At 46.4% G+C, this 25611-nt stretch overlaps 2 protein-coding genes across 4 annotated transcripts in view; both read left to right on the forward strand.

Annotated features, from left to right (window-relative positions):
• The window catches only part of KLF11 (KLF transcription factor 11), a 201635-nt gene that overhangs the window by 131235 nt on the left and 44789 nt on the right, over window positions 1–25611 (forward strand). The window lies entirely within an intron of this gene.
• The window catches only part of GRHL1 (grainyhead like transcription factor 1), a 41243-nt gene continuing 15688 nt past the window's right edge, over window positions 57–25611 (forward strand). For 2 of the 3 annotated variants that reach the window (XR_009744628.1, XM_061460798.1), the window contains exons 1-9: window positions 645–807; window positions 3893–4079; window positions 6899–6969; window positions 8462–8852; window positions 9646–9722; window positions 10525–10681; window positions 11201–11312; window positions 12283–12377; window positions 25042–25200. Coding sequence is in view for 2 of the 3 variants with exons in the window: in XM_061460798.1 (XP_061316782.1) it covers window positions 761–807; window positions 3893–4079; window positions 6899–6969; window positions 8462–8852; window positions 9646–9722; window positions 10525–10681; window positions 11201–11312; window positions 12283–12377; window positions 25042–25200 (1296 nt within the window). In the remaining variant the exon portion in view is untranslated. Of the gene's footprint in view, window positions 208–644; window positions 808–3892; window positions 4080–6898; window positions 6970–8461; window positions 8853–9645; window positions 9723–10524; window positions 10682–11200; window positions 11313–12282; window positions 12378–25041; window positions 25201–25611 lie in introns of those variants that run through there. The other variant, XM_061460799.1, reaches the window with a different exon arrangement.

Consider the following 25611-nt stretch of genomic DNA (forward strand, 5'->3'; position numbering starts at 1 on the left):
TCCGCGGCAGCCAATGGGAGGCGTAGCGTGGCGCCCGTCCACCTGCGGCTGCGGGAGCCACCTGAGCGGGCGAGAAAAGCCGACAAAACCCGTCGGTGCGGCGGGCTGCGCGCTGCTCTCTCGGCTCCCCCCGCCTTGCCCTCCCGACCAGCTGGGCCAGTTCTGCCGCCCGCTGCCTCCGACAGACATGACACAAGACTACGACAAGTGAGTGAGCCGGGCGGGGAAGGGGACAGCCGGGTCCGGTCCGACCGGTACTGTCGCCTTTCAGGGGGGCTGCTGCGAGAGGGGCTCGCCGCCCGGGGGCCTGGGCGGGGAGAGCCTCTCTCCCTGGGGGCCCGCCCCCCTCCATCTTCTCAGGGGAGTGACCGGAGGCTGCGGCGGAGCGGTGCGAAATGGCGCGGGGAGAGCAGGAGGGGGAGTTGAGGGGGGGTGACGGGGGATGAGCCCCGAGGGGGTCCCGGCGGCGCAGCGGAACGACCCCGGCGGCCTCCCCACCCAACCCTGCGCAGCGCCGAGCGGTGAGGTAGGGCCGGCTTTGAAACCCGACACCGGCAACGAGGCGTGGGTCAGCGCCGCCGCCGTCCGCCCCCCGCCGCGCCTTAAAAGCGGGCGGCAGCGGGGAGCGGGCCGCGCCGTCGGGAGAAGCGGGAGGCGCCGAAGCGCGGGGCTGCCCCTCTCCCGGGGCTGAGGGAGGCGGGCGGAGCCGCAGCGGCGGGCTGTGTCCCTGGCCCCGCCAGAGCGCCGCGCCGCTGCCCCCATGGACTTCTACGAGGCGCACCCCTCCGGCAAGGTGGATTTCGGCAGGTAAGGGGTCGGCCGCCGGCCCGCAGCCGAGCCCCGAGAGGGGCTCTCGGTGAGGTCGGTTGCAGCCGTCTCGTACTGCGCGAAACTAGGGGTTAGAAGAATTAAAGCTGAGCTTAGGGTTTGTTTTCTGTAACTTCACGGTGTTGCATGCCCAGGCGTCTTCTGTCTTCTTCAAACGGATCCTTTGCCGTTTTAAACGACTAGGGTTTGTTGCTGCACTTGTCACCGTGTCCCTCTGGCGACTGTGGCCGTGGACGCTGTAAGTGAATGGAAAATAGGAGAGTTCTGAAATGACTTGAAGAACTGATTCCAAAATTAATGTGTTTTGAATGATCGGCGATTCAAATGAACTTTTTTTTTTTTTTTTTTTAGGGAAAGTGTATTTTTCACTAAAGGTTTCTGTTTTTAATACATTGCTGTCTGGAAGGAGGACTCTTAACGCAGCAGCTCAGTAACTGCACCCTGCGATTAGGAATTTTCATATGTACTTCTACCTCTGATGACACTTAATAGATGAGGCCATAGCAATTTAGGTGCGTGCGCTTCACTTTTCTGGCACGTAGAAGCCGGCGGAAGAAATCTTGTCTGCTGCCTCAGCATTAAAGGTGTGCTCTGTGCAAGACCAGGTATAAAAGCACTGTGCGGCTGATGATCTCTTGCTGACGAGTTAAACTGCACGGCGAGGGAGAGAAACAGTGGGGTTTGGGTCGGTGAAGTAAGTAGGAGTAGTTTCTGTGATCTGAACACGGAACACTTGTGGGATGTGGGATCCTCGCAGGCAAGGAGAGAGTCTGCTTTATGTAATACTGTTCTGCTTCCACTTTGGTCACGTAGAAAATAAAATTCAGAAGTTACTAAAGCTGCAGTAGGAAATGTATTTCCAGCCTTTGCTGGACTTGTCTGTTTGCGAGCAGATCCATGTACCAGTAATCTCGAAACATAAAACTTAGGATGCTTGTTTGCCTCTTATTAATAATGTTCTAATTTTCCTGAAAGAAGCTGTGGTTCTGTTAAGGAATTGAGTTGCTGCCAAACCCTACGCTTCTGATAATTCTGCAGATAATTCTTTCTGCACTGCTTTTAAGGGGGTAAGGTTACCTGTAGGGCGATACGTGTTATATTTAGGTGTTGCAATGGCAAAGAAATCACACAAAAAATAAATAGGTTTTGCATTTTGTACATCTGTGGTTAGCGGCTGCTTTATTTCTTGGTGGTTTTGGTGTCTCTTTCCTTGGGAGCCTTGCACTGGCTGGAAGGAATCAGTTTAGTGCTCTTGGGAGTTCCAGCAAGGCAGACTTAGCCCTTCAGCTTGGGAGGGATGGATCAAGTGAATTGCACCCACGTTACTTTGCCGTTTTCTTTATGAGTGACTTTAATTGGATGATTTACCCGTTTGCTAGATGCTTGGTTTCTTTTATCACATTGTGTAAGAACAGGAGCTTTTTCCATGTCCCTAAAGAAAATTTGTCTTCTGCTTCGACAGAGGTGGATGTCCTTGATGCCACAGTTGTCTGTAATTTGGTACGCTTCATTTTGGTATCTGTGTCAATGTGTACATGTGAAGACCTAACCAGAGGGCTTGGTGCAAGAGCTTGTCGTCTTTTTGTTGTCCTTGCTTGATTTTTTTTCCAACTATATAATACTGATTGATAGCCACAAAGTACTCTTACAAGTTCTGGAAACTCCCATGTTTTAAGCGTCTTCAACTCAGCCAAGCTGTCCTATTGAAGCTACTTGTGTAACTAATAAAGGATCGAATGCGTGATTTGCAAAGTACTTTGCAATCATTTTGGTAGAAGGTGGTGATAAATGTAGGATACGGTTAAGCTGATTATAGTGGTTAGAGTATTTCATAACTTCTGTATTTCATAACTTTTTGTATTTGTAGTATATTTCAGTCTGAATGCATGTGGATAAAGAAATTTAAAAAGTACTTATGTACTGGGGAAGCGGTGTGATGGTGGGGAACTGCTTTTTGTGGGTCTTTTCTTAAAAATATAATTATTTATTTATTTAAAATTATTACCAATTCATTACAAAATGAGTCTGGAATTGCTTAAGAAAGCAAAAGCCTTCCTTCTCTCTCCACCAGTCTGCAGTAAAGGAGTGTTGGGCTCTCACTGGGAAGAAAACTGTTTGAGCTACTTTTACAAAGCAGATTTAAGCAACATTAGCTTGAACTGACTTGAAAGATGAAGCGTGTATTTTACCAGTACAACCGAAACATATTGTCTAAGATGGGAGGACAGCATTTTCTACAGGTGTCCCACTTTTGCCTGTGGGCAGAAGTCCAGGTCATCTTGGAGCTTTCTTGTTCCCAGAAATCTCAAAATGCTCAGAGTAAATATTAACACTTTTTGTACCCTACAACATAAAGGGAAAACTGATTTCGCCCCATCCCTCCTTTTTTTTTTCCTCCCCAGTCCTCTGCTGAGTGTGTTTCAAATTAGTGTCACAGGTTATTTCAGCAGTAATCAGGCTTTGGGCTTCCCTTCTCAAAAAGAAATTCACTGCCAAACTGATTGGAGGACCCTTTGACCATTTTCCTTGTGTAGTCTATAACGAACTAGCAGCTTTTAGGTGATGTTTTCAGGTATACCCTGAGAACAAAGGCACCTTCTGAAGGCTCTGGGGGAAAGAGGTGTTTCCTTAATTCACATTTTGTAGTTCCACGTGGGGACTGGAACTAGAAACAACTACAACCAAGCAGATTGCGGCTTGGTAGTATTACATAGGATGTGCTAGAGGTTTTGTAGGTGGCAGCCTAGCAAGTGCACTCTTTCTGGGTTGGATTCAGAGCATGAGCAGGTCAGTTGTGCTCTTAAACGGCTTTGCCTTTTCATATAGGCTGGTGTAATCCATCTGAGTTTGGTCAAATTAATCCTGATATACACTGAGCATGAATGAGATCAGAATTAGGTTTCTGGGCTTTTTGTGTTGGCTAATCCTTGCAGTGCACTGAATCAGAATATGAACGCTGTGAAACTGGAGCAGCTAATTTTGAAGAACTTTAGGAATGTTTTTTGTGTGTTCTAACAGGTGGCTTTTTTTTTCCTTTTTTTTTTTTTTTTCCTTATGATCCAAGTAAAAGACCCGTGTTGGTTCTTCAGAATGACTCTCTCTACTCTCAGAGACGTCCTTACACCAGTGAAGATGAGGCCTGGAAAACCTTTCTTGAAAATCCCCTTACAGCAGCTACCAAAGCTATGATGAGCATCAATGGTGATGAAGACAGCGCAGCTGCCCTGGGACTGCTCTATGATTATTACAAGGTAGATTGGCGTGGGTACACTCTGGCAGGCAGAGGAGCTCTTGTTCTGCCTCTCATTTGCTAGAGGATTTTATGGAAGCTATGAATAGATCATGAGGACTTTAAATTATGTGGGCTTTAAAAGGGAAAAAAAATCCACATCCCTTTTTCTGAAAATTAGTTTATTTTTAGCTCAGGAAAATAAGATCTTCTGGATCTTAATGTAGTGTATCAAAAGCTTCGGTAGAGCTTTGCCTGTCAAATCCAGGTTCTGCAGATGGCAGTATATTAATAGAAATAGTGATGAAGAATGAGACATGGGGAGCATGTCTGTCTGAATAAAATACACATTGAGAAGGAAACTTTTCTCCTTTTTCTCGTGTGATCCCTGTTCTGGTGGGACTGTTTGCTTTTGCTGGAGCTTTGATGTGCTAGCTTAGTCTCAGCTAATACTAAGCTATAACTACAGAGCTTTGGTGGAGTGTGGGGCAGAAGTGTCTGCTTGAAGGAGTTGCTGTCTGCATTCTTTTAACCTTCAGCTGCTGTAATTTGTTAATCCTTTGACAGTTGTGGTTGTCTTCCCCAGCATTCAGTCTTCTCACAGATGTGTGCCTTAGATGCTCAGCGGTGAATTGAACAGAGTCAAACAGATAACCTTTGTGTTTGCATGGAATACATTTTGCTGAGCTTTCTTCCCAAAATGTCAGGAGTCTAAGCCAGGGTAGTTACCTCCAGTCCACGTCCAAGTCAGTGGAGACAAGCGGCCATTTCTAGGCAGGCAAGTGTCCTGCTCATGTTAGATACCCGTGTTAACGGTGGCCTGGCTCACTGGGTGGAGATACCTGTTTTTCCTTTGCTGAGTGAGCAGGGAGGCCACGAGGCTGACTTAGCCTGTGTGCCTGACCTTTTAGTTGGTGTCTTCTAACAGTAGTGAGTGCAGTTGCCAACCGCAGTATGTTCTTTATGCGCTAGGAGAGGTTTCCTTGTGCATCTAAAATCCGTGTCTTGCCCTTTTAGGAGATGGATGTGTCTTAAGTATTGAAATGTTCTTGTAATGCTTAATACGGAGATTAGCACTCCGTACACACGGCAGAATGCCGCAGACTCACTGACTTGGATGTTATTCAGCTACTTTTGTGGGAAAACTGGCTTTCTGCTTTGTGCCTGTGCTTGCTACGATTTGGGGGGGAGGAATGGGGGAACCAACAACAAACCCTAAACACTTTCACCGGAATGATTTTAATCCACAAAATCACTTCTGATTTCTAAGCATGTAGATTACAAAGAGAGTGTTTATGTTGATCCTTCATGCTCGGCAAAGTGGAAGGGATTTGCTGTACATTATTGTCTAATTTGGGGTTTCCTCTTCTGTTTGGGTGTCAGTGGGTGTACAGAAAAATTGGTGTAAGAACAGGTATGCTGCATGCTTTGGTGAAGCAAAATGGTTTGAGCTTGAAAGATTTATTTGGGCTGTTATGAAGTAATGCTATAGGGATGATGTGTAAGCATTTCTAATACGCCCCCTCTGCAATACTAAAGGCACCTGATGAGATCACCTTTGCATTAAATAAAACAGTCAACAAAAAACACCAAACAAACTACCCAAAACCAAACAACTCGAGTTTTTTTTCTCTGTATGTCTAATGGGCTGCTCAGCTCATCATCAGTCACAGCTCAGCTGTGATTAACCAGGCCTTGCAGAAACCCTTTTTTGATCAAATTCTGGATTTTAGCAGTGTTGGCCAAATGCAGTTGGGAAGACCTTTATTTTTCAGTGACTGGTTAGTGTTGGCCTCCTAACAGTCTCGAGCTATTTTGCTGCTTACCATGGAAAACCCAACAATTCCCATGTTATTGGAGATTCCACGTTATGTGGAAGAGCCAGGACTTGGGTTTTATTCGGGGACTGTTTAGAGAAATATGCTGTTCATGCAGGTATGCCATCAGCATTTGAGTTAGCAGTAAAGTAAGTGGTGGCTCCCTGCATTGCACCCAGGTTACCTAACACAGGCAATATCTAAGCAGGCTTCAGCAAAGGAAGGTGGTTGGAGTTTACTCCTCCTTACACTAGAAGGTCTTTGCTTTGCTCATTCAGGAGGTGTGTTAAGGGTGACAAAAGTTTTGGGCAGTATGTGTGGGTTTGCAGAGGAGCTTGCATGGACTTGCTGTAGAGTCAAGGTGGACATGAGCACTGTGGGCTTGTGCCAGTGGTGGCAAGAGCTGTTTGGGTTGCTGGAGTGCTGGCTGAGTGCTCCAGTGAAGCAAGCTGCCACAGGTCAAAGAGCTCACCATCTTCTGTATGGCTTCTGAATGCAGTGTGCAGTGCCTGTGTGTGTATGAGGTGGCTTGTGTTATTGGTGTTGTGGTATGTGGTGGTTTCAGGGCAAATCCTATTCATGGTGTAAAATTCAAGGAGCAGTACTGAGCTATCTGAAATCCAAAGTACTGGTAGTTATTTTTTGTTCATAAAAGTTCTAATACAGTTTGGGCCAGTGTATTGTATGTAACCATGCACAGAAATGAGCTGTAGCATCTCAATATGCTTAACCTGGTCTCCAAGGAGAAAGAAGAGTCTTGAGTGGTCTTTGAGGAAGTGGCCTAGAGAGCACATGTTCCTGGGGAATGGGCCATAGAGCAGCCTTGAGCTACACAGGAATTCACAGAGTATTGCGTGGCATCCCAAAGCTGTGTGAGCATCTGTAATGCAAATAATGATGGGTATCAGGCAGCAATGCTTAATTTGACCAAATGGCTCTGTTTTGAGGAGGTAGTTTTGTTGTTTGTTTGGGGTTTTTTGTATGGGAGGAGGAATGTAATTATAGTATGTCGCGTATTTCCCAGGTCCCAAGGGAGAGGAGATCTTCAACAGCTAAACCAGAGGTAGACCATCCTGACCAAGACCATAGCAAAAGGTATCAGTTTTCATTATTGTGTGTCTGCTTATCTCCCTTCCCTCATAAACCACCGAAGCTGCTGAAAGAAAGTAACTTGCTGCACTGCCTTCTGGAAGAGTGAAATTGTGCCCTTTGCTTTTACTCTTGCGCTGGCCCAGGATGGGGATTGGACCATAATGTGGAGAGCTGAGGACAAAACTGCTTCTCATTGCCATCTGCCTGCTTTCTGTGTAAAGGTGTTATACAGTCAGTGTAGCGAAATCTGCTCTCTTTAACACCAGGCTCGGCCTGGTAGCACAGGCATCCCTTCTGAAGGTTGGAGAGGTGACTGGCAACCCTTGTGCCTGTGGTTGCCTCAGCTGCTCACTGCTGCTTTTGTTCTTGGGTACCAGCAGCATTGCTTCTTCATGCATGGACTGATAAGGAAGGAGTTCAAAGTGCTTATGGTTTAGTTTCGGTTTTGTATTGTTTGGAGACTTCTTTCCTATCCTCTAGAACTCCTTTCTTCCTCTTCCTGCCTTCCCTCTTTTTGGGCCTCCTCAGCAGAAGATGATACTGCTTAGGTAAATATTACAAACATGAGGTTCATTCAAGCCAGGCTTCCAATCCTACCATCCTCTTCCTTTGGATAGACTAGAATGCTTTAAGGACTCAAAGTGAGGTTTTGTGGTCTGGCTGAGCCAACTAAACAGCTTGTTTTGAAGAGCAGTCTGGTTCTCAGTCATGTGTTCCCACTGCTTCCCTTGTACCAGCTGTGGTGTTGCACTGACCCATCACCTAGCAGGTAAAAAAAAAGTGGCTAGTTTTCTGCCAGTGGAACAAGCCAAACTGGCTCACCAAGGAGACTGGGGGAGCGTCAGAATTGGTGCAGAGGAGAGGGCAGGACCACACTGTGGGGAGAGAGAAAGGGAGGGCGGGCTTAGTGGCTGCTGGCTGTGAGGTCAGCTTAGCCACAGATCTCAGTGTTGTCCTGGCAGAAATGAGTTAATGGGCTGGCGAATGGCAAGTTATGCAAAGCACTCCCAGGAGTCTCGGTGTGGATTTTCTTGGGGGCTTGTGCATGAAAGAGGGGTGTAATTTCTCTATTAGTGGTTCCTGGGTGGCACGCAGTCCCAGGGCAGAGCAGCAGCAGCAGCCTTGCTCTCAGTCCTTCTCCATCCACCAAGGAGCAGTTTCATGGACCTGGTGTGTGTCAGTACATGGTAGGAAGGACCTTGAAGCGCTTAGCTGTGGACCACTGTTTTCCAGGCAGTGAGGATCTGGGCTATGAGCCCTCACCCTTTGCTCTAGGGTAATTCATCTCCAAGGTGGTGTTAGCAGTGGGTGAGGTGAGTGGTTTTTTTAATGAGTTTCTCAGCTTTTCAGGTTAGGATTGAGCTGCTCTGCAAAAGCAGGAGAGGTGGTGTTGGCTGTCCTTGTCCAGGAAGCTGAGAAGTATTTCTAGGTCTTGCTTAATGAGAAACCGAGCTGTATAATTTATGCACTGTTGTTTTTTCTTTGCTCTTTAAAGGAACAGCATCCCCAATGTGACAGAACAGTCTCTCATTTCTGCTGGAGAAAACAGAGTCCAGGTTCTGAAAAATGTGCCTTTCAATATTGTCCTTCCGCACACGCCCCAGATGGGCATGGATAAGAGAGGCCACCTTACAACACCGGACACGACAGTCACCGTTTCAATTGCCACCATGCCCACCCATTCCATCAAGACGGAAACACAGCCCCATGGCTTTGCAGTGGGCATCCCACCAAGTGTCTACCATCCTGAGCCCCCTGAGCGGGTGGTGGTCTTTGACAGGAACCTCAACCCCGACCAGTTCAGTTCCAACACCCAGCCTCAAAGCTCCCAGAGGCGAACGCCAGATTCCACCTTCTCAGAGACCTTCAAGGACGGCGTGCAGGAGGTACCAAGAGAGGCAGTCACTATGTGTGTGTGCTTCTTGATCTGGATGGAGAGACCCAGTTCCATCTTTAATTGTTCTTGCTGTGTGAGCCAGAAATGTGTCCAGTGATTGAGGAATAGAGGACTTTCTCAAAAAGATGCATGACTGAGTAAATAAAACCTTCACAATATGAAATAGTTATCAAAAGCAAATGACTAATCTCACTAGTGACACAGCCTTTGGTCTGCAGAGTGTGGAAATAGTTATCTTGATCCACAGTGCTGTGCTAGGTTTTGCAAGAGTTCAGCACTCCATGGTGCCTTTGCAGGTACTGAAATGAAGTGACTATGTCTGTAAGCTTCCTTACTGCCAGTTTCTAGGTGTGGTGTGTGTCAGTGAGAAAGAGTTGGTTTATTTAGGGGCCTTGAGTGAGAATTAAACCTGGATGAAAATCTATAGGTTTTGTGTTATGGTACCAACTGGAAACAACAACGTAAGAATGTTTTGATTTTTAAAAAGCCAGACCTGGAGGAGCTGTGTTGCTACATATTTTCTTTGAGATTTGGGAGAGCTTTAAAATGTTACCCCAAGCTGACTCGGAAGGTTTTTGAGATGTTGTGCTTAGTTGACACCCAGAAGTTTTGGAATAAAACCCTGCTCAAGAGTCCTGTTTGTACAGACCAAAATATCAGTTGTTATTGGATGATCAGTTTGACTGCCAGAAGTTCTGTGGTAGCGAATATCTGTTTAATCTTAATTTCTCTTGTTGCTGCTGTGTTAATTGATGCACTGCTTTGTTTTGTGTCTGCCCCAGGTGTTCTTTCCTACTGAGCTGAATCTCCGGATGGCCAACATGAATTCAGAAGATTATGTTTTCGACAGCATTTCTGGGTAATGCTTTAAAGCCCCTATTCACCCATAGCCTCCTGTTTTACAGTTGTCCATGAGCAAGCAGTACAGATCGTAGCTTTCTGTGCTAAGTCTGTATCAGGCACTGGAGAGGCTGTGGATCTCAAAACCACAACAGTGTTTGCTTATTTGAATTTTACAGTTGAAAATCCTACCTGTATCTCTAAGGAAAACTGCTTTCAGGAAATCTACCTGCAGCTTTGGAAATGCCACCCAGTTTCAGTTGTGGTGCTGTACCAACTCCCTGTCCCAGTAGAAGACACAGTGAAGCGTCTTGGAGCTGGCTTCCAGCTGTGTCCCTCTCCCTGGCCTGCTTGTCTTGCTTTCTCCCTGCTAGAAATCCACAGCAGAAACAGGAAGCATGAAACTCATCTGAACCCCTAAGAGAGGGGAATAAACTAGTTGTTTGGTTAGTTGCAACTGACCAAGAGGGAAGAAAAGACCTTGGTTACTGAATGGCTTATTAGCTTGTGAATTTCATTTAATTTAATTGCTAATAGATACTTTTCCATGAGAGCAGCTTGCTGCTCTAAGCCTGAATAGGGAGCTTACAGTCTTGCCTCCTGATACATCTCAGGATTTAGCTTGCCAGGAACTTATCTTAAATGTTCATTCATGAAGGAAATGGTTGAAAAAGGGGCTCATCCTGTTTTCCAACTTCCTTGCCTGTTAATGGCTTAGTGAGTCAACTAACGACTTTGGAATTTCTCCAAATTAAATGTGGAACATTTAATCAGCTTTCCAGGAAAATGCCTTAGAAATCGTTGCCCTCTTTGCTTTGTAGGAATAACTTTGAATACACTCTGGAAGCCTCCAAGTCCCTCCGACAGAAGCCTGGGGACAGCACGATGACTTACCTGAATAAAGGTCAATTTTACCCCATCACACTGAAAGAAGTCAGCAGCAGTGAAGGAATCCATCACCCAATCAGTAAAGTCCGAGTGAGTGGCAGCTCTTGTGGTTTCTTAGGAAAGAGGGTGTGTACAAGGGTAGCCTTAAACTCTCCCAAAGTGCAGTAATCTAAACCAGAGCATCAGCACTAAGGCCAGCTTACCCACTCTCTGACGTCAGTGTTCATTCCTTTGCTGTCCACCTACTTCCAGACCAACCCATCCTGGCTCAGTCTGTTAAGAAGTGGTGTCAGCACTTGTGTAAAGGTGATGCAACACCTGGAATGAGATCCTTGAACTGCAGTTAGGAGAGCAGTTCTGCTCATCTCTGTTTATGACCCAGAAAGCTCTGCTGTCTGCCTTCCTGTTTGGCAGCAGTGTGCCAGGTATACTGTGGTGCATCAAGTTAAATCTGCCTAAAGTGGAAAATGACACCAACAAGAACTTCCAACACAAATGTACTCTCTGGCCTTTTGTTTCACATGTTTGCATGTTTGGTTTGAGTTTCTTGTTTGATTGGTGTTTTTAGTGTGGTTGGTTGCTTTTTTTATCTTCCCCCTTTCCTTTCAGAGTGTCATCATGGTTGTGTTTGCTGAAGACAAAACAAGGGAAGATCAGCTCCGGCACTGGAAGTACTGGCACTCAAGACAGCACACAGCCAAACAAAGATGCATTGACATAGGTAAGGAACACTGTCATTGCTGATGTCAAACTTCAAACCTAATTCTTTGGCAAGGTTTGTTTTTTGGCTAATTCTTTGTTATTTTAAGGAATCTCTGGATCACCCTCTCTGCTGTCCATAGCTTTGATGAAAGCCCGGAGAGAGCTTTTGATTGTGTAGAACTAATGCTGTAGTTTTCACAACTCCTTAGAGAGGCCGACTTTGGGCGGATTTGGGTTGGCGAGCACTCTGAGTTTAGGGTTTTGCACTGGGAGATCTAACACTCCTCTCCAGACCACATTGCTTTGGCATATCCTGGCGCTTGTAGCGAAATCACAGCTTATAGACTCTGTGGCTGTCGTGAATACTGCATTTATTCAAAGGACAAGATCCTTGTAGAAGTACCTGGATACTACTGATCCTCCTCAACACAGCTTCACTCACAACTGGCGTTTGGTACACGTAGAAAACAAAACACTGCAAATCTCCACTTGCCTCCAGACAAGGCTGGGGCTGGCTGGCTTCCAGCCTTCTGGGGCTGAAGGCTGGGTTGTACTCCTTGTCCCTTCCTTCTGTGAATAAGAGCAGGAATTAATCACTCGGCACTTAAAGCAGACGTGCATGCAAATCTTTGTTATTGAAGGAGTTTTATTGAGAGATTATGCCTCTGCCATACAGGTAGAGTTTCCCCAACATAGCTGGGTTATGGCACAGGACATGCGATATTTGGTACAGCTGCTTTTCTCACTGGAGTTTCTAGTTTGGAATTACTGCCGAGTCCCATTTTTGTCCTTCCTCCTGTTTGTTGGTGTGGGTTTTTTTGTTTTGTACAAGAATAATTTCCAGCCTTTTTAATGATCCTTTTTTAAGTATAGTTCAGCTTCCTTCTCCCCCAAGGGGTTGCTGAGGAGTTGCAGTTTCTGGTTGCCTTGTGTGATTTAAGGATTCCAGATGCTATCGTCTCTCCCTCATATATATCTCTTTCTATCAGCTGACTACAAGGAGAGTTTCAACACCATCAGTAACATTGAGGAGATCGCGTACAATGCCATATCCTTCACTTGGGACATCAATGAGGAAGCCAAGGTATGTGACCATGATTCTATTTCCTGTCCTTTCAGCAGATTCGGGGGCTGGGGGAGGGGAAGGGTGTATGGCCTACCTGGTGATTAGCATGTAACAAGTTTGTTTATGCTCTGACATTAGGCAAAACCTTCTGGCTATTTCTTAAGAGGGTTTGCATGTGCAACTGCGGAGAGCTCAGCAACTGCTGTAAGGTTCTTGGCAGAGCTGCCTACCTGACAGACAAGTACTGACAAAAGGAAGCGCGGAGTGTTTCCAGAGCAGGTGAAGTGGTGCGGGAGGTGTGATGGAGCGGAGCTGGGCTTGGCAGTGAGCACAGTCTGCTGGAGGATCCCTGTGGGAGACTGGGGGCAGCTTCTGAGGGAGTTACAGCTGTGGCAATGAGCTCACCTTTAGCAGAAGAGGGAGTAGCTGCTGCTGTTGAGCTTCCAAAGCATGTGTTGCTGAAACTGCGGATCTCAACACCCAGTGACCTATTTCAAGCTGGCACAGCCTCCTGGTGAACTCTGATGTGTTTTTCAGAACTGTGGGCACTGTGGTAGGTGTGTAAGCATGGACAGCTTCCCTAACTAGCAGCTAACTGCAGCTGTTTAAAGCCACTCCAGCTTTTGAAAAAGGCCCATGCATCTTCTGGGTACAAGGACAGCAGGTCAGAGTGCAGTCACCTCGGTTCCAAAGCATTCCCCACCAGTTTGTTGCTGGAGTCAAACTGCAGGAATTTTCTTCAGAGAGTTTCATTACTGCCTGGATTTTTCTTAAAAGTTGGGAATGGTTTCCTTCAAGTTTGGGAGACTGGCCTTACTAGTTGCCAGCATCATGGGCGAAAACTACCAATGGCTGCCTGCCTTGGGGGACTTTGGAGCTCTGAGCAGAAAACAGATGTCCTTCTCTGGAGCTGTGTGTGCTGCTGTATGCTGCAGGAGGCACAAGGGATCATCTCACTGCACAGAGCTCACTGTCACCATGAGCTTTGCCTTGTGCTGCACTGGGGGCTATGGAGAAAAGAGACAGGGAGAGAGGTTGTGTGGGGACTCAGTCTTTGTATGTGAGATACATATACTTCAAGTACTGGTTTGTATGAACCTGCAGAATGGACTGTTGATGCCAAGAATGCAAGCCTTGGCTCTTGGGATCAGAATCATGTTAAGACAAAAATACTGTAGACTTCAGTGTTCAAATAATTGGCATTTTTAGCAAGTGCTCTGTGTGTTTAAGTGTCTGTTTAACTTCTTTTTTTTCACCCTGAGTGGATGTGTTTTGTCAATGGTTGGATTTCTCACCAGTATAGCTGCAGTTCTTTTTCAACTCCTGTGATCTTATCAGGAAATGCCTGAGCCAATTTCAACAATTTTTATTGCATGGTTCATTTACCTTGCATGCTCTCTCTCTTTTATTTTCCTTTTCTTTTTTTTCCTTTGTGATGTTTCCCTCTCCTCCAACCAAAAAAAACCAGACCCAATAGTCTTGAAGTATATGAGGAGAGCAGGGAATGAGGAGAGCAGGGAATAAAGAAAGCTGAGTTTCTGATGCGCAGAAAGTCCTTCACAGTAATAAATAGTGTGTTACATTTAATAACAGCAGCGGTGCTGCATACATGGTGTATTTAGCCAGCTAACAACCCTCGATTATTAGTAGTTTGCCTCCTGAGCCTTGGAGTTACCTGGTCCAGAGCCAGGTGATTCTTCTGGGGTTGCTGCTTCTCCCATTTCCCTCTTGCTTCCAGTTTGCTGCAGGAATGATTTGATCGGGTGCAGCAGTGTCACATGGAAGGTCATTGAGGCTCTGTGTCTGGGGGTTTTGATGTAATTATTCATTTAGGCACCCAGGGCTCTGTGAGTGTGTTGTATTTGATGTAGAAATAGCATCTTCGCAGAAGCTGCTCCTAGCAGCTCTGGGACCAGGTACTTGCCCTCTTTGTGCTGGTCCTCATTGTGGGGATGTGCAGGAATATCATACATCTGCTGCTTTGTCTGTGCAGGAGGGTGTCACCTGCCTGAAAGAGTGCTTTGCCAGTCCCCTTGAGGCATTTGGGGATTTTGTAAAATACATGTCTTGGGTGAAGAAACACGGTTTTCAGGCAGTACAAGTCATGTGCTCCCTCTGTATGTAGTAAGGCAAATGTGCAAGGGAATTTTGTAGCTGCAGAGTTGGGGGATGGAAAGGATGTTCAGGTGCCCTCAGCAACTGGTGTGTCCCAGTTGTGTTGTGCTGGGAGAGCTGAAGGCAGTACTGGAGCTTTGGGCTCTGGAGGCACCAGGCAGGCCTGGCTCTGCATCGTGGATTGGCTTTGATGCTGTGCTGTTTGTGAGCATGTGCGTGAAGAAACCAGAGTATTTCGTGCGTCGTGTGTGACAGACACTTCCCACTCCCGGATCAGGCAGTGTCCGTGGGTTTCAGAGCAAATGCCGTGTGCTTCTTTGTGGCAGCTCCTCTCTGCCCTCTTCTGTTGCTTTGGAGCATCACAGGAGCTTCTAGAAGCCGCTGCTTTATACAGGAGTGGTGGGTTAAGTATTCTGTGACCTTTGCGAGAGTGTGTTCAAGCTAGAAAAGAGCCTAGGATTCAAAGCGTCTCTGCTCTGAGACAGTCAGAGGAGCTGAGGATGGGGAGGGAGGCCAGGATTCGAGAGGGAAGGATGGAGTCCTTTGAAGTGGTTCTGAGATTGGAAGGAGAGGTCAGGGTTGGAAAGATTGACAGGAGACACTGCACAGTGAGGAAGCAGTGATTCAGGTGGGCTTCCAGGTGCCTGTGTTAGAGGTGAGGTCTGACCCTATCACCTGACAGACCAGGGGGGTGGAGTAGGTGGATGAGGAGACCACCATACTTTGGAGAAGAAAAGGGGAGATGGTGAACTGGGAAATAAGTTGATGAACTGGTGAGTTGTGAATGGGATATTTAGGAAAGCCAACACAGCTCAGGAGCCATTGTAGTTGGGTGGAAGCATGATCTGATGAGTGTGACAAAGATGTGTAACTGATACTCACTTGCATGCAACAGGTAGTGCTGGAGTTACCCTGAGGCTTGTGGAGACTTCAAACACTTTCCCACCCCGTCCTGAGTGTCTGCTGTGTTTGGCAGACAGTTGAGGTGGGGTTCCTCTGCAAAGAAGCTTTTAGATGTCTGAACACAAGCTCGTCATCTTTTGCTTCTATGACTTCATTAGGGATGGGGTGTCTAGAGCTGGGATGGAGCTTTCTCTGGAGGTGCCTGCTCCTCCTTGTTGACTGAGCAGGCTTGGCCATCTTTAAAATCGGGTTTTTAAAGCTAGGGAAGAGGAGTCCTGTCCTTGCAGCCCTTCTTGTGTCTTGGACTTCCATATGTCAATCAGGAGAAGCGTTTGTAGGTTCGGGTCATGAGTTTTTGAGGCTGGGAACTGTATCTTCCCAGGTTTGTACAGCATGCCCAGTTTTCCTTCTCTTGGCTGGTATCCATTAAAGGTCTTCTAACGAAAGTTGCCCGTATATGCATGGTTGAATGTACATTTCTTCTGAGTGTTTTCTGCTGCTCTTCATGGTGTTGGCTGTTGTCCTGTTACCTCCGTTGCATTACCCGTTAGGCTGTGAAGCAAATTCTCTATCCCTTAACTCTGGCCCGAGGACATGGCCTGTTCTCAGGTCAGTGGCAGTTGAACAATCTGGACAGATTGGTTTCCCCAGGGTTAACTGGCTTTGCTGGATCTTGCTTTGCTCAAATCCTGTTTTGAGCTCCTGCCCTGTGGAGCAGGAGGGTTGGGGCCTTACGTCTAAACAGAGGAAGTTGTCTGCACGGTGATTGCAGGAGTCTCCTTGCCCTGTTTTTGTAGTCTTTACAGTTGCAGGACCCTGCTGTTGTGCTGGGGCATCCCACGTTTGCCAGCGTGTCCCTTCTGAAACATAGTGTTGCTTCCAGCAGCAGCCAGAGAGGGGCCCCCGTGGAGGTCTTCTGCCTGACTTGCTTTAGGCTGCATGGTGGGACTGCGGCCAAAAGTGATGTCACTGCACATTAAGGGCTCTATTGTCCTCCCACTCCTTCCCTCCAAAAAACCCCATTGTAAGCCAGATGCTCTGTGTGAAAAACCCTTTCTGCTAAAAAAGGATGCGTGATGAGGGTGTAAGGGGTGCTTCAAGCTGGAGAATGTCATGGTAGAGTTTTTGCTGCCTTGACCAAAGGGAAGGTGCTGTGGAATGTCTTTAAGTGACAACCTGAATGACAGAGCAATTAGAGTGCCTCTTTTTTTTCCTTCCTTTTGTTTTGTTCTTTTGTCTTGGTCTTTTTTGTCCAAGAAAGGTGCAACAATCCTGTGTTAAGATAATTTGCAGCTGATTTGGGTTGCCTTTTGAAATAGCAGATGGGGCAACAAAGGTGGTCTTTTGGCAGATCCTTGTGTGTTGACTGAACTTCTGGGGCAGGATTTTTTTTGTGCATATTTTGCTCAGATGAGCTCAATTTTTGGAGAGGGTGGATCCCTTGCTACAACTTGGAAGTAAGGCTGGGTGTACACCACTGATTATTCTACCATAATCCTCACTTGGTGTACACTGTAGAAAGAATTTCATCTTTTTTTGATTGATGAATATTGCATGCATTTATATGGATGCCATTGTAATGAAGCAGCAGTCATATGCCTCATTAAAGAAGGTGTTGCCACCTTCAGCAGCATTGACTAGGTACAGGTTTGGCTAGTTGGAAATGAAACTATGAAATGTGATGAGTCAGACATACTTAAAGGAAAGAGATTGGTTTGAAGCCAAAGCTGCAGACCACAAGAACTTTGAGGCACAAGTACACACAGCCTTTGGAGCAGTGACATAGGAAAGTCATAGCAAGTATTGCTTACCTGCCTCTTAATGTAGACCTCTCCCTACTCTGTCCTGGGTTTTCTTAAAAACAAGCATGTGTGGCCCTTGATATTAAACATTGCAAATTAGAAGCAAGTTTTCAACTCGGTTCTTCTTCAGAACTTGGTGTCCTAAATGCCACATTCCCATCTGGTCCCCCAACCAACTATGGTGATCACAGTCTAGTTCTTAAAGAAGCTAAAAGTCTTCCTAATGTTAATTCTTCTATAGAGAAAACTGAGAGATGATTCTGCCCCCCTTTTCTCCATTGCCTTCAAACCCAATGGCAGTGTTTCCTTTTCAGCTACTTTTATGCTTTTGTAGACACAATTCTTTCAGGTTTGTGTGGGGGTTTTGGTTTGTTTGAGGGGTTTGGTTTATGGGGGGGGGGGGGGGGGGGGTGATGTTGGGTTTTTAGGTGGGTGTTTTGTTTGTTTGTTTTTATATGTTGCCACTTTTTGCCAAACTGCTGCTTTTACTTTCTCTCCAGCCAGCCTAACAAAAGCTGACACCTGGCTCTGCACATTTATCTTATCAGTGTGGGGGGTTGGAGGAAGGAAGCATCAGTAGGACTGGGAACCTCTATCTCCAGGTTTCCCACGTGTTGTAAGTGGAGACATTCCTGTATTTCCTTGCCTCAGAACAGGTTGGAATAACAAGGAGTGTTGCTCTTTGAGCAAGAATATGCATTTTCATTACCATTCATTTTTGTTTTGTTGATGGAGTAAACTTGCTAGGAGGATGTTCTCTTATCCGGGGCTGGGTCCAGTTTCCCACCCAGCATTCCTTGGTGTGGCTTGGGGCCCACTATGTGCTTTGCTTCAGTCATCCAAATTTGGTTTGGTTTGAATGCAAATTGGCTCCCCTGGGCTGGAGCAGGACGACGCTGGGGCTGGAACGGATGCAGCCCTATCACACATCTGCCAGACGAGCCTTATTTGGAGCGTCCGATCCCGAAGGCAGGAGGAGGCTTGGGAGCCCACAGGTGTATGAGTTGCCCAATTTTTATCATCTCTGTTTTCTGGCTTGACTCCTGCTGATGCAAAACCTGTGGTGCATGTGGGAGGTGAAGAAACAAATGTGAGAGCAGTAAGATCAGCCACCTCTCAGGTGATCTGTACTGAAGTGTGGGGTTTTTCTTCCTCCTCCTTTTCAAGACAGCTGTCTTCCCAGCACTGCTTTCTTAGGACGTGCCTTTGCGGATGTGTGCAGGCAGACCTGTGCTTGCCCTCCCTGCACTCCAAGCTGCCTGGCCCTGACCCAGGGCTGATCCTGGAAGCCATGTAGCTGCATTAGCACAGCACAGTGCCCAGGCTGACAGCTCTGCCTCTCAGATGGGCTTGGAGCTGTGCTGGTGTGATTTACAAGGTTTTTGAGCTGGAGGTGGTTTGCATCCAGGCAGCTCACAGCATGGATGAAGCACATGTGGACACATCTTTAGAATAAAGACCTTTAGTTTTTCCCTTTATGACTGTATTTGCTTAAGTCTTTAGAGAAACTGTATGCTTTCAGCCATCGACATTGAAATAACAACCTTTGAGCTTCTGGGTATTTTTTCTTTAGCGGAGGGCTAATAGATGAATTGTTTGTGGAATCTGGGCCTAGGGCTGTTCCTTCAGCTACCCAGTAAGGAGTACTATGACCACATGGCTACATACCCCTGAACTGCACAGATGCCTGCAGGAGACCAAGCAACCTGGTGGCTGCTGGGCTTTGCATTGACATTCACAGAATTCCTGCTGGTAGCCAGGTTGGGCTGCTCCCTAGTGTTGGTGCATGCCTTAGTTCTCTGAGGAACACTATGCAGGCAGAGGAGGAGGGAGCTGGTATGTGTCTTTAGGTCTATACCCAAGTTCTTTTGTTTAGGTCTGATGGGTCCTTTACTCATTCCTCTGGCTTTTAATCTGCTCTTGTAGCCTCAGAGGCTCCTCTTCACATCAGATTGGTTGATGGTTTCTATGATCCCTTGTCCTGCAAAAAGTGAAAATAACTTGTAGATCAGGGCAGCTGTGCAGTGTCTTCTGCAGAGACCACAGGAATTTTTCCTTGCTGCTCCAAAGAAAAGCAAAATATAAGAGGCAGCTTAAGTCCAGTGGGTCCAATTGCGCAAGGGCTGCCCATACCCTCAGGCTGATCATTGAGTAGGATGTCTGATGATCCATCTTTTGCGTGGGGAAAATGGTCCCAGGACCCACTGGAATCCCTTTGCCTACTGTGTCCTGGGTAGAATATTGAAATTATTTGGCCAAGGTCAAGAAAAAAACATATTCAACTGTATTCACTGGGAAAAACTGCATTCAACTGCATTCCGTTTTTCCTGGTTGTTGTAGGCTCCAAACTCTGTATTCTATACAAACACAGTAATCCAAAATCAAAAGCATCCTATATTGAGCTTAAAAGACGGTTTTAAGTTGAATGTAACATTAAAATGAGAGGCTTTTGCCTACTAGTGCTAGAAAAGAGCTAAAGTTCTTTATCTGAATTCTCAATAGAGAAAGAAATACCCAGTAGACTTGGATTATTGAGTGGTGTCTTCATCCTCTGGCTACAAAAACATAATGTAGCATAAATAGGAGGTGAATTCAATTTGTCTTCCGTTGAGATTAAAACCATGTGGAGCAAGGTGATCAGACTGGAATAGTTCCAAGTCCATCCATACAGGGTCTTATCCAGGAGGATGTACAAGACTGCATGATGGGGAGATCTGTTACATGGCCATTGTGGTCTTATCTATACCTGTATTTGCTGGGGACTGGCCAGAGTTTATGGTGTGCTAATAGCCACCTGAGTTGTTTGCCATTAGCTATGGCCACCCCAGACATTGCTGATGTGTACCTACCTATCATTCCTCTTCAGCTTCGCTTTGCAGTGAGTCAGAAGAGGCTGTACAAGGTGACATTTCCTATGCTGCTGCATATGTAGCCTTTGGCCTAATCAAAATTGCTGGTGCTTTTTTGTGTGACAGAGCACAGCGTCCAAGATAAACTGAGGAGAAGAGATCTGGGTATGCAAGCCTTCATTTAGAAAAGGCATCTTTCATCTCGCTGACAGCGAGGTTCCTGCAGCACTTTGATTGCCCTTTAATTATGTCTGTTTTTCCTGGTTTGTTTGAAAGGCAGATCTTGTTAGAAAAAGGTGCTGTGTGGAAAGAACTTGGCTGTCTCTGCTGCCCTTCCTTGAGGGCATGCAGGAGAGCTGCTGGATTAATTCTTTTTTCTTGCATTATTAAAATGGAAGGTTGTTTCTCATAGATGCGGACATAGCACAACGTGTTCCTCCCCAGTTAAGCAAGGAGAGGCCCAAGTGGTCGGGTGCTTAAAGCAGACCAATAAGTCATGAGGTCTGGCTTCTTCCCACACTGACTTCCAGTGTGATCCCAAAGGAGGTGCTTTAATCCTTCTGCCTTTGGTCTTTTGTTGTGTGCTGCTGGGCTGCTGCTTGTCTGCACCAAAGGCTGCAGGAAACCCAACCTGTTGTGGAGGAGGCTCTGTAGCCTGTTGGGGTGAATGTCGGGGGCAGGGGCAGTTAGCAGCTCGTACCAGCTCACAGGTTTCATGCTGTTTGGTGGTGAAACCCTGCCACTGTGGAGCCACTTGTCTCAATGAGAATCTGAGCTTTCAATAATAATAACAATTAAAAAGGCATGAAAAAAATCAACAAAAAAGAAAAGGAAAATAGAGCTTGGCTTTGGTTGGAGAGAAAAGCCTGGAATAGGATTCAAATGCAGACTAAAGGCTTAACTGCCAAACAAGCAAAGTAACTCAAGAACGGGTTTCTAATCCTTTTAGAGATCTAAGTTTTAAAGAAAATCTATGTAACTTGTGAGAGTTTGGCTCAAGGTTTGTTGGTGCTCAGGCTCTATTTTAAGTGCTGTCTTCGTGTTGAATCTTGGGAGGCGAGATGAAGTTTTTTTTTAAAAGTAACAACAAATCTTAATATAGCTGAGAATGCGGAACTGCCCTCAGAAAAATAGGTTGGACACATGAAAAGGAATCTTGCTCAGCAGGCTGGAGACGCAGAGCAACTTCTGCGGTTACGTTTTTCTTTCTTCTGGCAATTTTGGGGTGGGGATGGAGCTGGCGCAGTCACTGGGCCTTACGCTTCTTTTCGAGCACAAGTCAAATCTTCCTGAACAAAAACCACACTTGGCTGAAACTGCTGTAGCTCCAGCTGAAGAAGCTGTTCACTAAAACTCTGGTTTTGTGGCACTTGAGGCAGCCTGAAGCTGCTCAAAAGTAGGAGTTACAGGACGGGTAGGGAGAAGTAGGTGATCCTTTTGAACTGAAATGGCTTTGTACGGACAGGAGAAGACAAGCTGGCTCTCTGTTGCTTCAGAGAGGTGATTAGGTTTTAGTTGTCATCTCCTGCCTGGAGTCCTAAAGACTTAAATGGTATCATGAAAATGAAGTGAGCTGTGTAAAGTCAAAGCTAATCAAATGAGGAGACTCTAAAGTAGGAGGATAATCTTTGTTATCTGACAGGCAATCCCAGATTCCCATGGGATGCCTGCACAGCTCCGCTGTAGTAGCATGTGTCTTGTCATGCTGAGACCAGCCCTTCTACCTTCAGCCCAATGTGCTGCATGGGCTTTACAGGGAGCACACATAAGCCATGAAAACTGAAAACCTGCACTCCCAGAAGAGAAGTGGCACTGCTTGTGAGGGAACTGCGAGGTGGTTGATGCTGCACACTGAGTCCACTGGTGTCCAGTGGTGTGAAACCCCATGATGGGGGATTTCACAGAAGTTGGGAGGCTATGGTGGACCTGCTGGCATGGCTGCGCGGGCAGGTTTTCTCAAAGAACAAGGTCATTTCTTCATGCAGAAGTGAGGGCTGGGTGTGAATATTCAGGATGGGGAAATAAATTTAAAATGTAATATGTAAAAATATGCAAACACCAGAGTTGATGCTCTTTTAAGAAACGACCCCCCTGCTCAGGGAACACAATTATTCAGGCTGTGCATACATCTGATTACCTAGCTCCTAAGTGTCTGGAAGCAGCTCCTCAAACTCCGTGAAGCTTTCTCCCTGGCATGTAACAGTGCTGCAAGCAAAATGCCCTTGTAAAGCTGAAGGCAGCAAAAAGTGAAGGTGGATAAAAGCTAGCAAAGCCATCACTGGGGTTAGTCTGGGCAAGGTTCAGAAGAGCTTATTTGAAAATCATTTTCCTGGCTGTGATTTGTGAGGTACTTAATGTTTTCAAAAATGTCATCTTGGCACAGCATGGGTTTGGGATGCTGGGATACAAGCATGGAGTGAGGGCTCGCCTTTGGCACTGATGTCATAGAATCATAGAATAGTTAGGGTTGGAAAGGACCTTAAGATCATCTAGTTCCAACCCCTTGCCATGGGCAGGGACACCCCACACTAAACCATGCCACCCAAGTCTCTGTCCAGCCTGGCCTTGGGCACCACCAGCAATGGAATATTCATAACTTCCCTGGGCAACCCATTCCAGTGCCTCACCACCCTCACAGTGAAAAACTTCATCCTTATATCCAACCTAAACTTCCCCTGTTCAAGTTTTAACCCATTAGCCCTTGTCCTATCACTACAGTCCCTAATGAAGAGTCCCTCCCCAGCATCCCTATAGGCCCCCTTCAGATACTGGAAGGCTGCTATGAGGTCTCCACGCAGCCTTCTCTTGTCCAGGCTGAACAGCCCCAACTTCCTCAGCCTGTCCTCATACAGGAGGTGCTCCAGTCCCCTGATCATCCTCGTGGCCCTCCTCTGGACTTGTTCCAACAGTTCCATGTCCTTTTTATGTTGAGGACATCAGAACTGCACACAATACTCCAGGTGAGGTCTCACGAGAGCGGAGTAAAGGGGCAGGATCACCTCCTTCGACCTGCTGGTCATGTTCCTTTTGATGCAGCCCAGGATACGGTTGGATTTGTGGGCTGCGAGCACACACTGAAGCCAGCTCATGTTCATTTTCTCATCAACCAGCACCCCCAAGTCCTTCTCTGCAGGGCTGTTCTGAATCTCTTCTCTGCCCAACCTGTAGCTGTGCCTGGGATTGCTCTGACCCAGCAAGGTGTCCCTGCAAGGTGTCCCTGCAAGGTGTCCTGGCTTGGGCCACCACAGGATGAGCAACACAGGTCAGGATGGCTGGGGATGCGGCTCTGACCAAATGCCATACAGCCATGAGTTAACTGTTTCTTCACACATCTCCATGTCCCTTTGCACAAGCAGGATTTGGCAGGGGTATTACCAGGGCTGTGAGACTGTTTGCTCAGCTGGTGTGAGGGGAGCCGGTGCTCACAGGGGCTGCCAGAATATGTGAATCTCGGACATTCAGACAAGTTATTACAAGAGAAGGCACCTATACTGTTCTTCACCATCCCACCAAGCGTTTCATACTACTGTGTATGGGGGAAGTTATTACGCTTCCATTTCCCCTCTTGTTAAAACTAATACAGGATGTTGCCTAACCTGTGTGAAGAAGCCCATGGTAAGCGCTTTGCAAAACCCCAAACCCGTAAGCTTTTCAAAACCTACCTTGAGTCTTTGCAACACCGAGATGGCGCCGGGAGGTGGCACTAAGTCACTATGGAGACTGTCAAATGGGTGCTTCGTGGTAGCAGCACAGTAAGTGATGAGGTAGTGAGCCTGCGAAATCTCTGGCAAGGTGCTTCTGGCTCCCAAGGCTTTTCATTATTCTTTGAAGGCTGGGTTCCCAGCCTTTATTCATGAGGCGGAGAGGAGAGGAGCCGTTGCAGGTCTTGGTAGGTCATAAATTCCTGGTAATTAATCACTGTAGCTGCCCCTGCGATGTGCCAGTAATGAGGACTGTGTCTGGGGAAAAAAGCCTGGCACTCAGCAAGCTCATGTGGATGCAAAGTACACTGGTCTGTCTGTTCATATCCGCACAGGGATATTGCCTCCTTCTTTTAAGCAGCATTGGCCTTGTTCTCTGGTTGTGTTTGGGTATTTTTTTTTAAGCAGTTATGAAAATGAAAACAGCTATGTTCTAAATCCCTCAATTTTCCCCACAATTCAGTTTTTATAAGAATAATGAAATTTTTTCTCTTTCCCTTTTGATATGAACGTTAACAGGATATTGTAAGTCATACTGGGGACTATTTGAAATAGTGTTCATCTTCGTAGGCATAAAGCTCAGAAACTCTTTCACTGAAATAATGGTGTTATTCTTGTGTTTAAAGTTAACATGTTGCCTAAGACATTTTTAAAAGGATTTAATATTACTTACAAGCAACACCCAACAAAAACCACCCAAGTAGTTTCACGCATAAGCTGTGCTCACAGCAGCTTATGCAAAATTTGTGGAAAGCTTTGCTATAACTTGCCCAAAGTAACATAATTCTTTTGAAGCATGGTTGTGTTCTTACGGTAAGACACTGGGCAGTGGGAATTGGGTGTAAGAGGATTCTTGTTGCTAAAAGTTTGATTGGAGATCTCATGGGCAGAATATTCTGGGAAAGATGCGTGGACTCTGCGTGAAGTTTGAAGAGTTCATTAAAATTTCTTCTGGAAAAAGTGGCTTTGTCCCCTGCAGTGGCTTTATATAAAGAATTTAGGGTATTGTACTGCTGCTCAGGGATTTTACCCTGAAAGATGCTCCATCCCTGGCGGTGTTCAAGGCCAGGTTGGACAGAGACTTGGGTGAGCTGGTTTAGTGGGAGGTGTCCCTGCCTATGGCAGGGGGGTTGGAACTAGATGATCTTAAGGTCCTTTCCAACCCTAACAATTCTATGATTCTAAAGAAAGTCCTGCTTGCAGTGCAAGGACGAACAGTTAGATCTTGGCACTCACTGAGTAGTCTCTTGCTCAGCAGTCAGCCAGGACTCTGTGTGTCACTACTGATGGGTGCTGCTCTCCTCTTCTGCAGGTTTTCATTTCTGTGAACTGCCTCAGCACGGATTTCTCCTCTCAGAAAGGAGTTAAAGGCCTGCCTCTGAATCTTCAGATTGACACCTATAGCTACAATAACAGGAGTAACAAACCTGTCCATAGAGCCTACTGCCAGATTAAAGTCTTCTGTGACAAGGTAAGATAGGGTCAGTGTGCCAGTGACCCTTTGGGAGAGGTTGGTCAACAGCTTAGCAGCATTTTTTCCTTAATTTTACTTTCTTCCCCTAATTCTACCACTTGCTGTTTTGGCTTCCTGAAAACTCTCATCTGTGTACAGCCTTGGCAAGGAAAAAAGTTCAGCCTCTTCTACTTAATTCAGATTAAGTTATGGTGTTTGGTGACCTCAGATAAATTTGCTATTTTCAAAACGCTGGAGTGCTGAGAAGTGTCCTTGAGCATTGACTTTGGAGAAAGGTCAGTCAGTGGCAGAAGGCTGTGTGTCAGTTGTCCTGGGAAGTCCTGCAGAGTGTTCTCAGTAGGAGAAATAATTGCAGTTGATTAGAGCAAGTGGAGGCTTGTCTTTTTGCTGAAGCTGTGTAGTGTTGGT

This window comes from Pezoporus flaviventris, unplaced genomic scaffold, assembly GCF_033815535.1.
Source record: "Pezoporus flaviventris isolate CSIRO_AGI_PZ_B2104156 unplaced genomic scaffold, CSIRO_AGI_Pfla_v1 ptg000031l, whole genome shotgun sequence".
Lineage (NCBI taxonomy): Eukaryota > Metazoa > Chordata > Aves > Psittaciformes > Psittacidae > Pezoporus > Pezoporus flaviventris.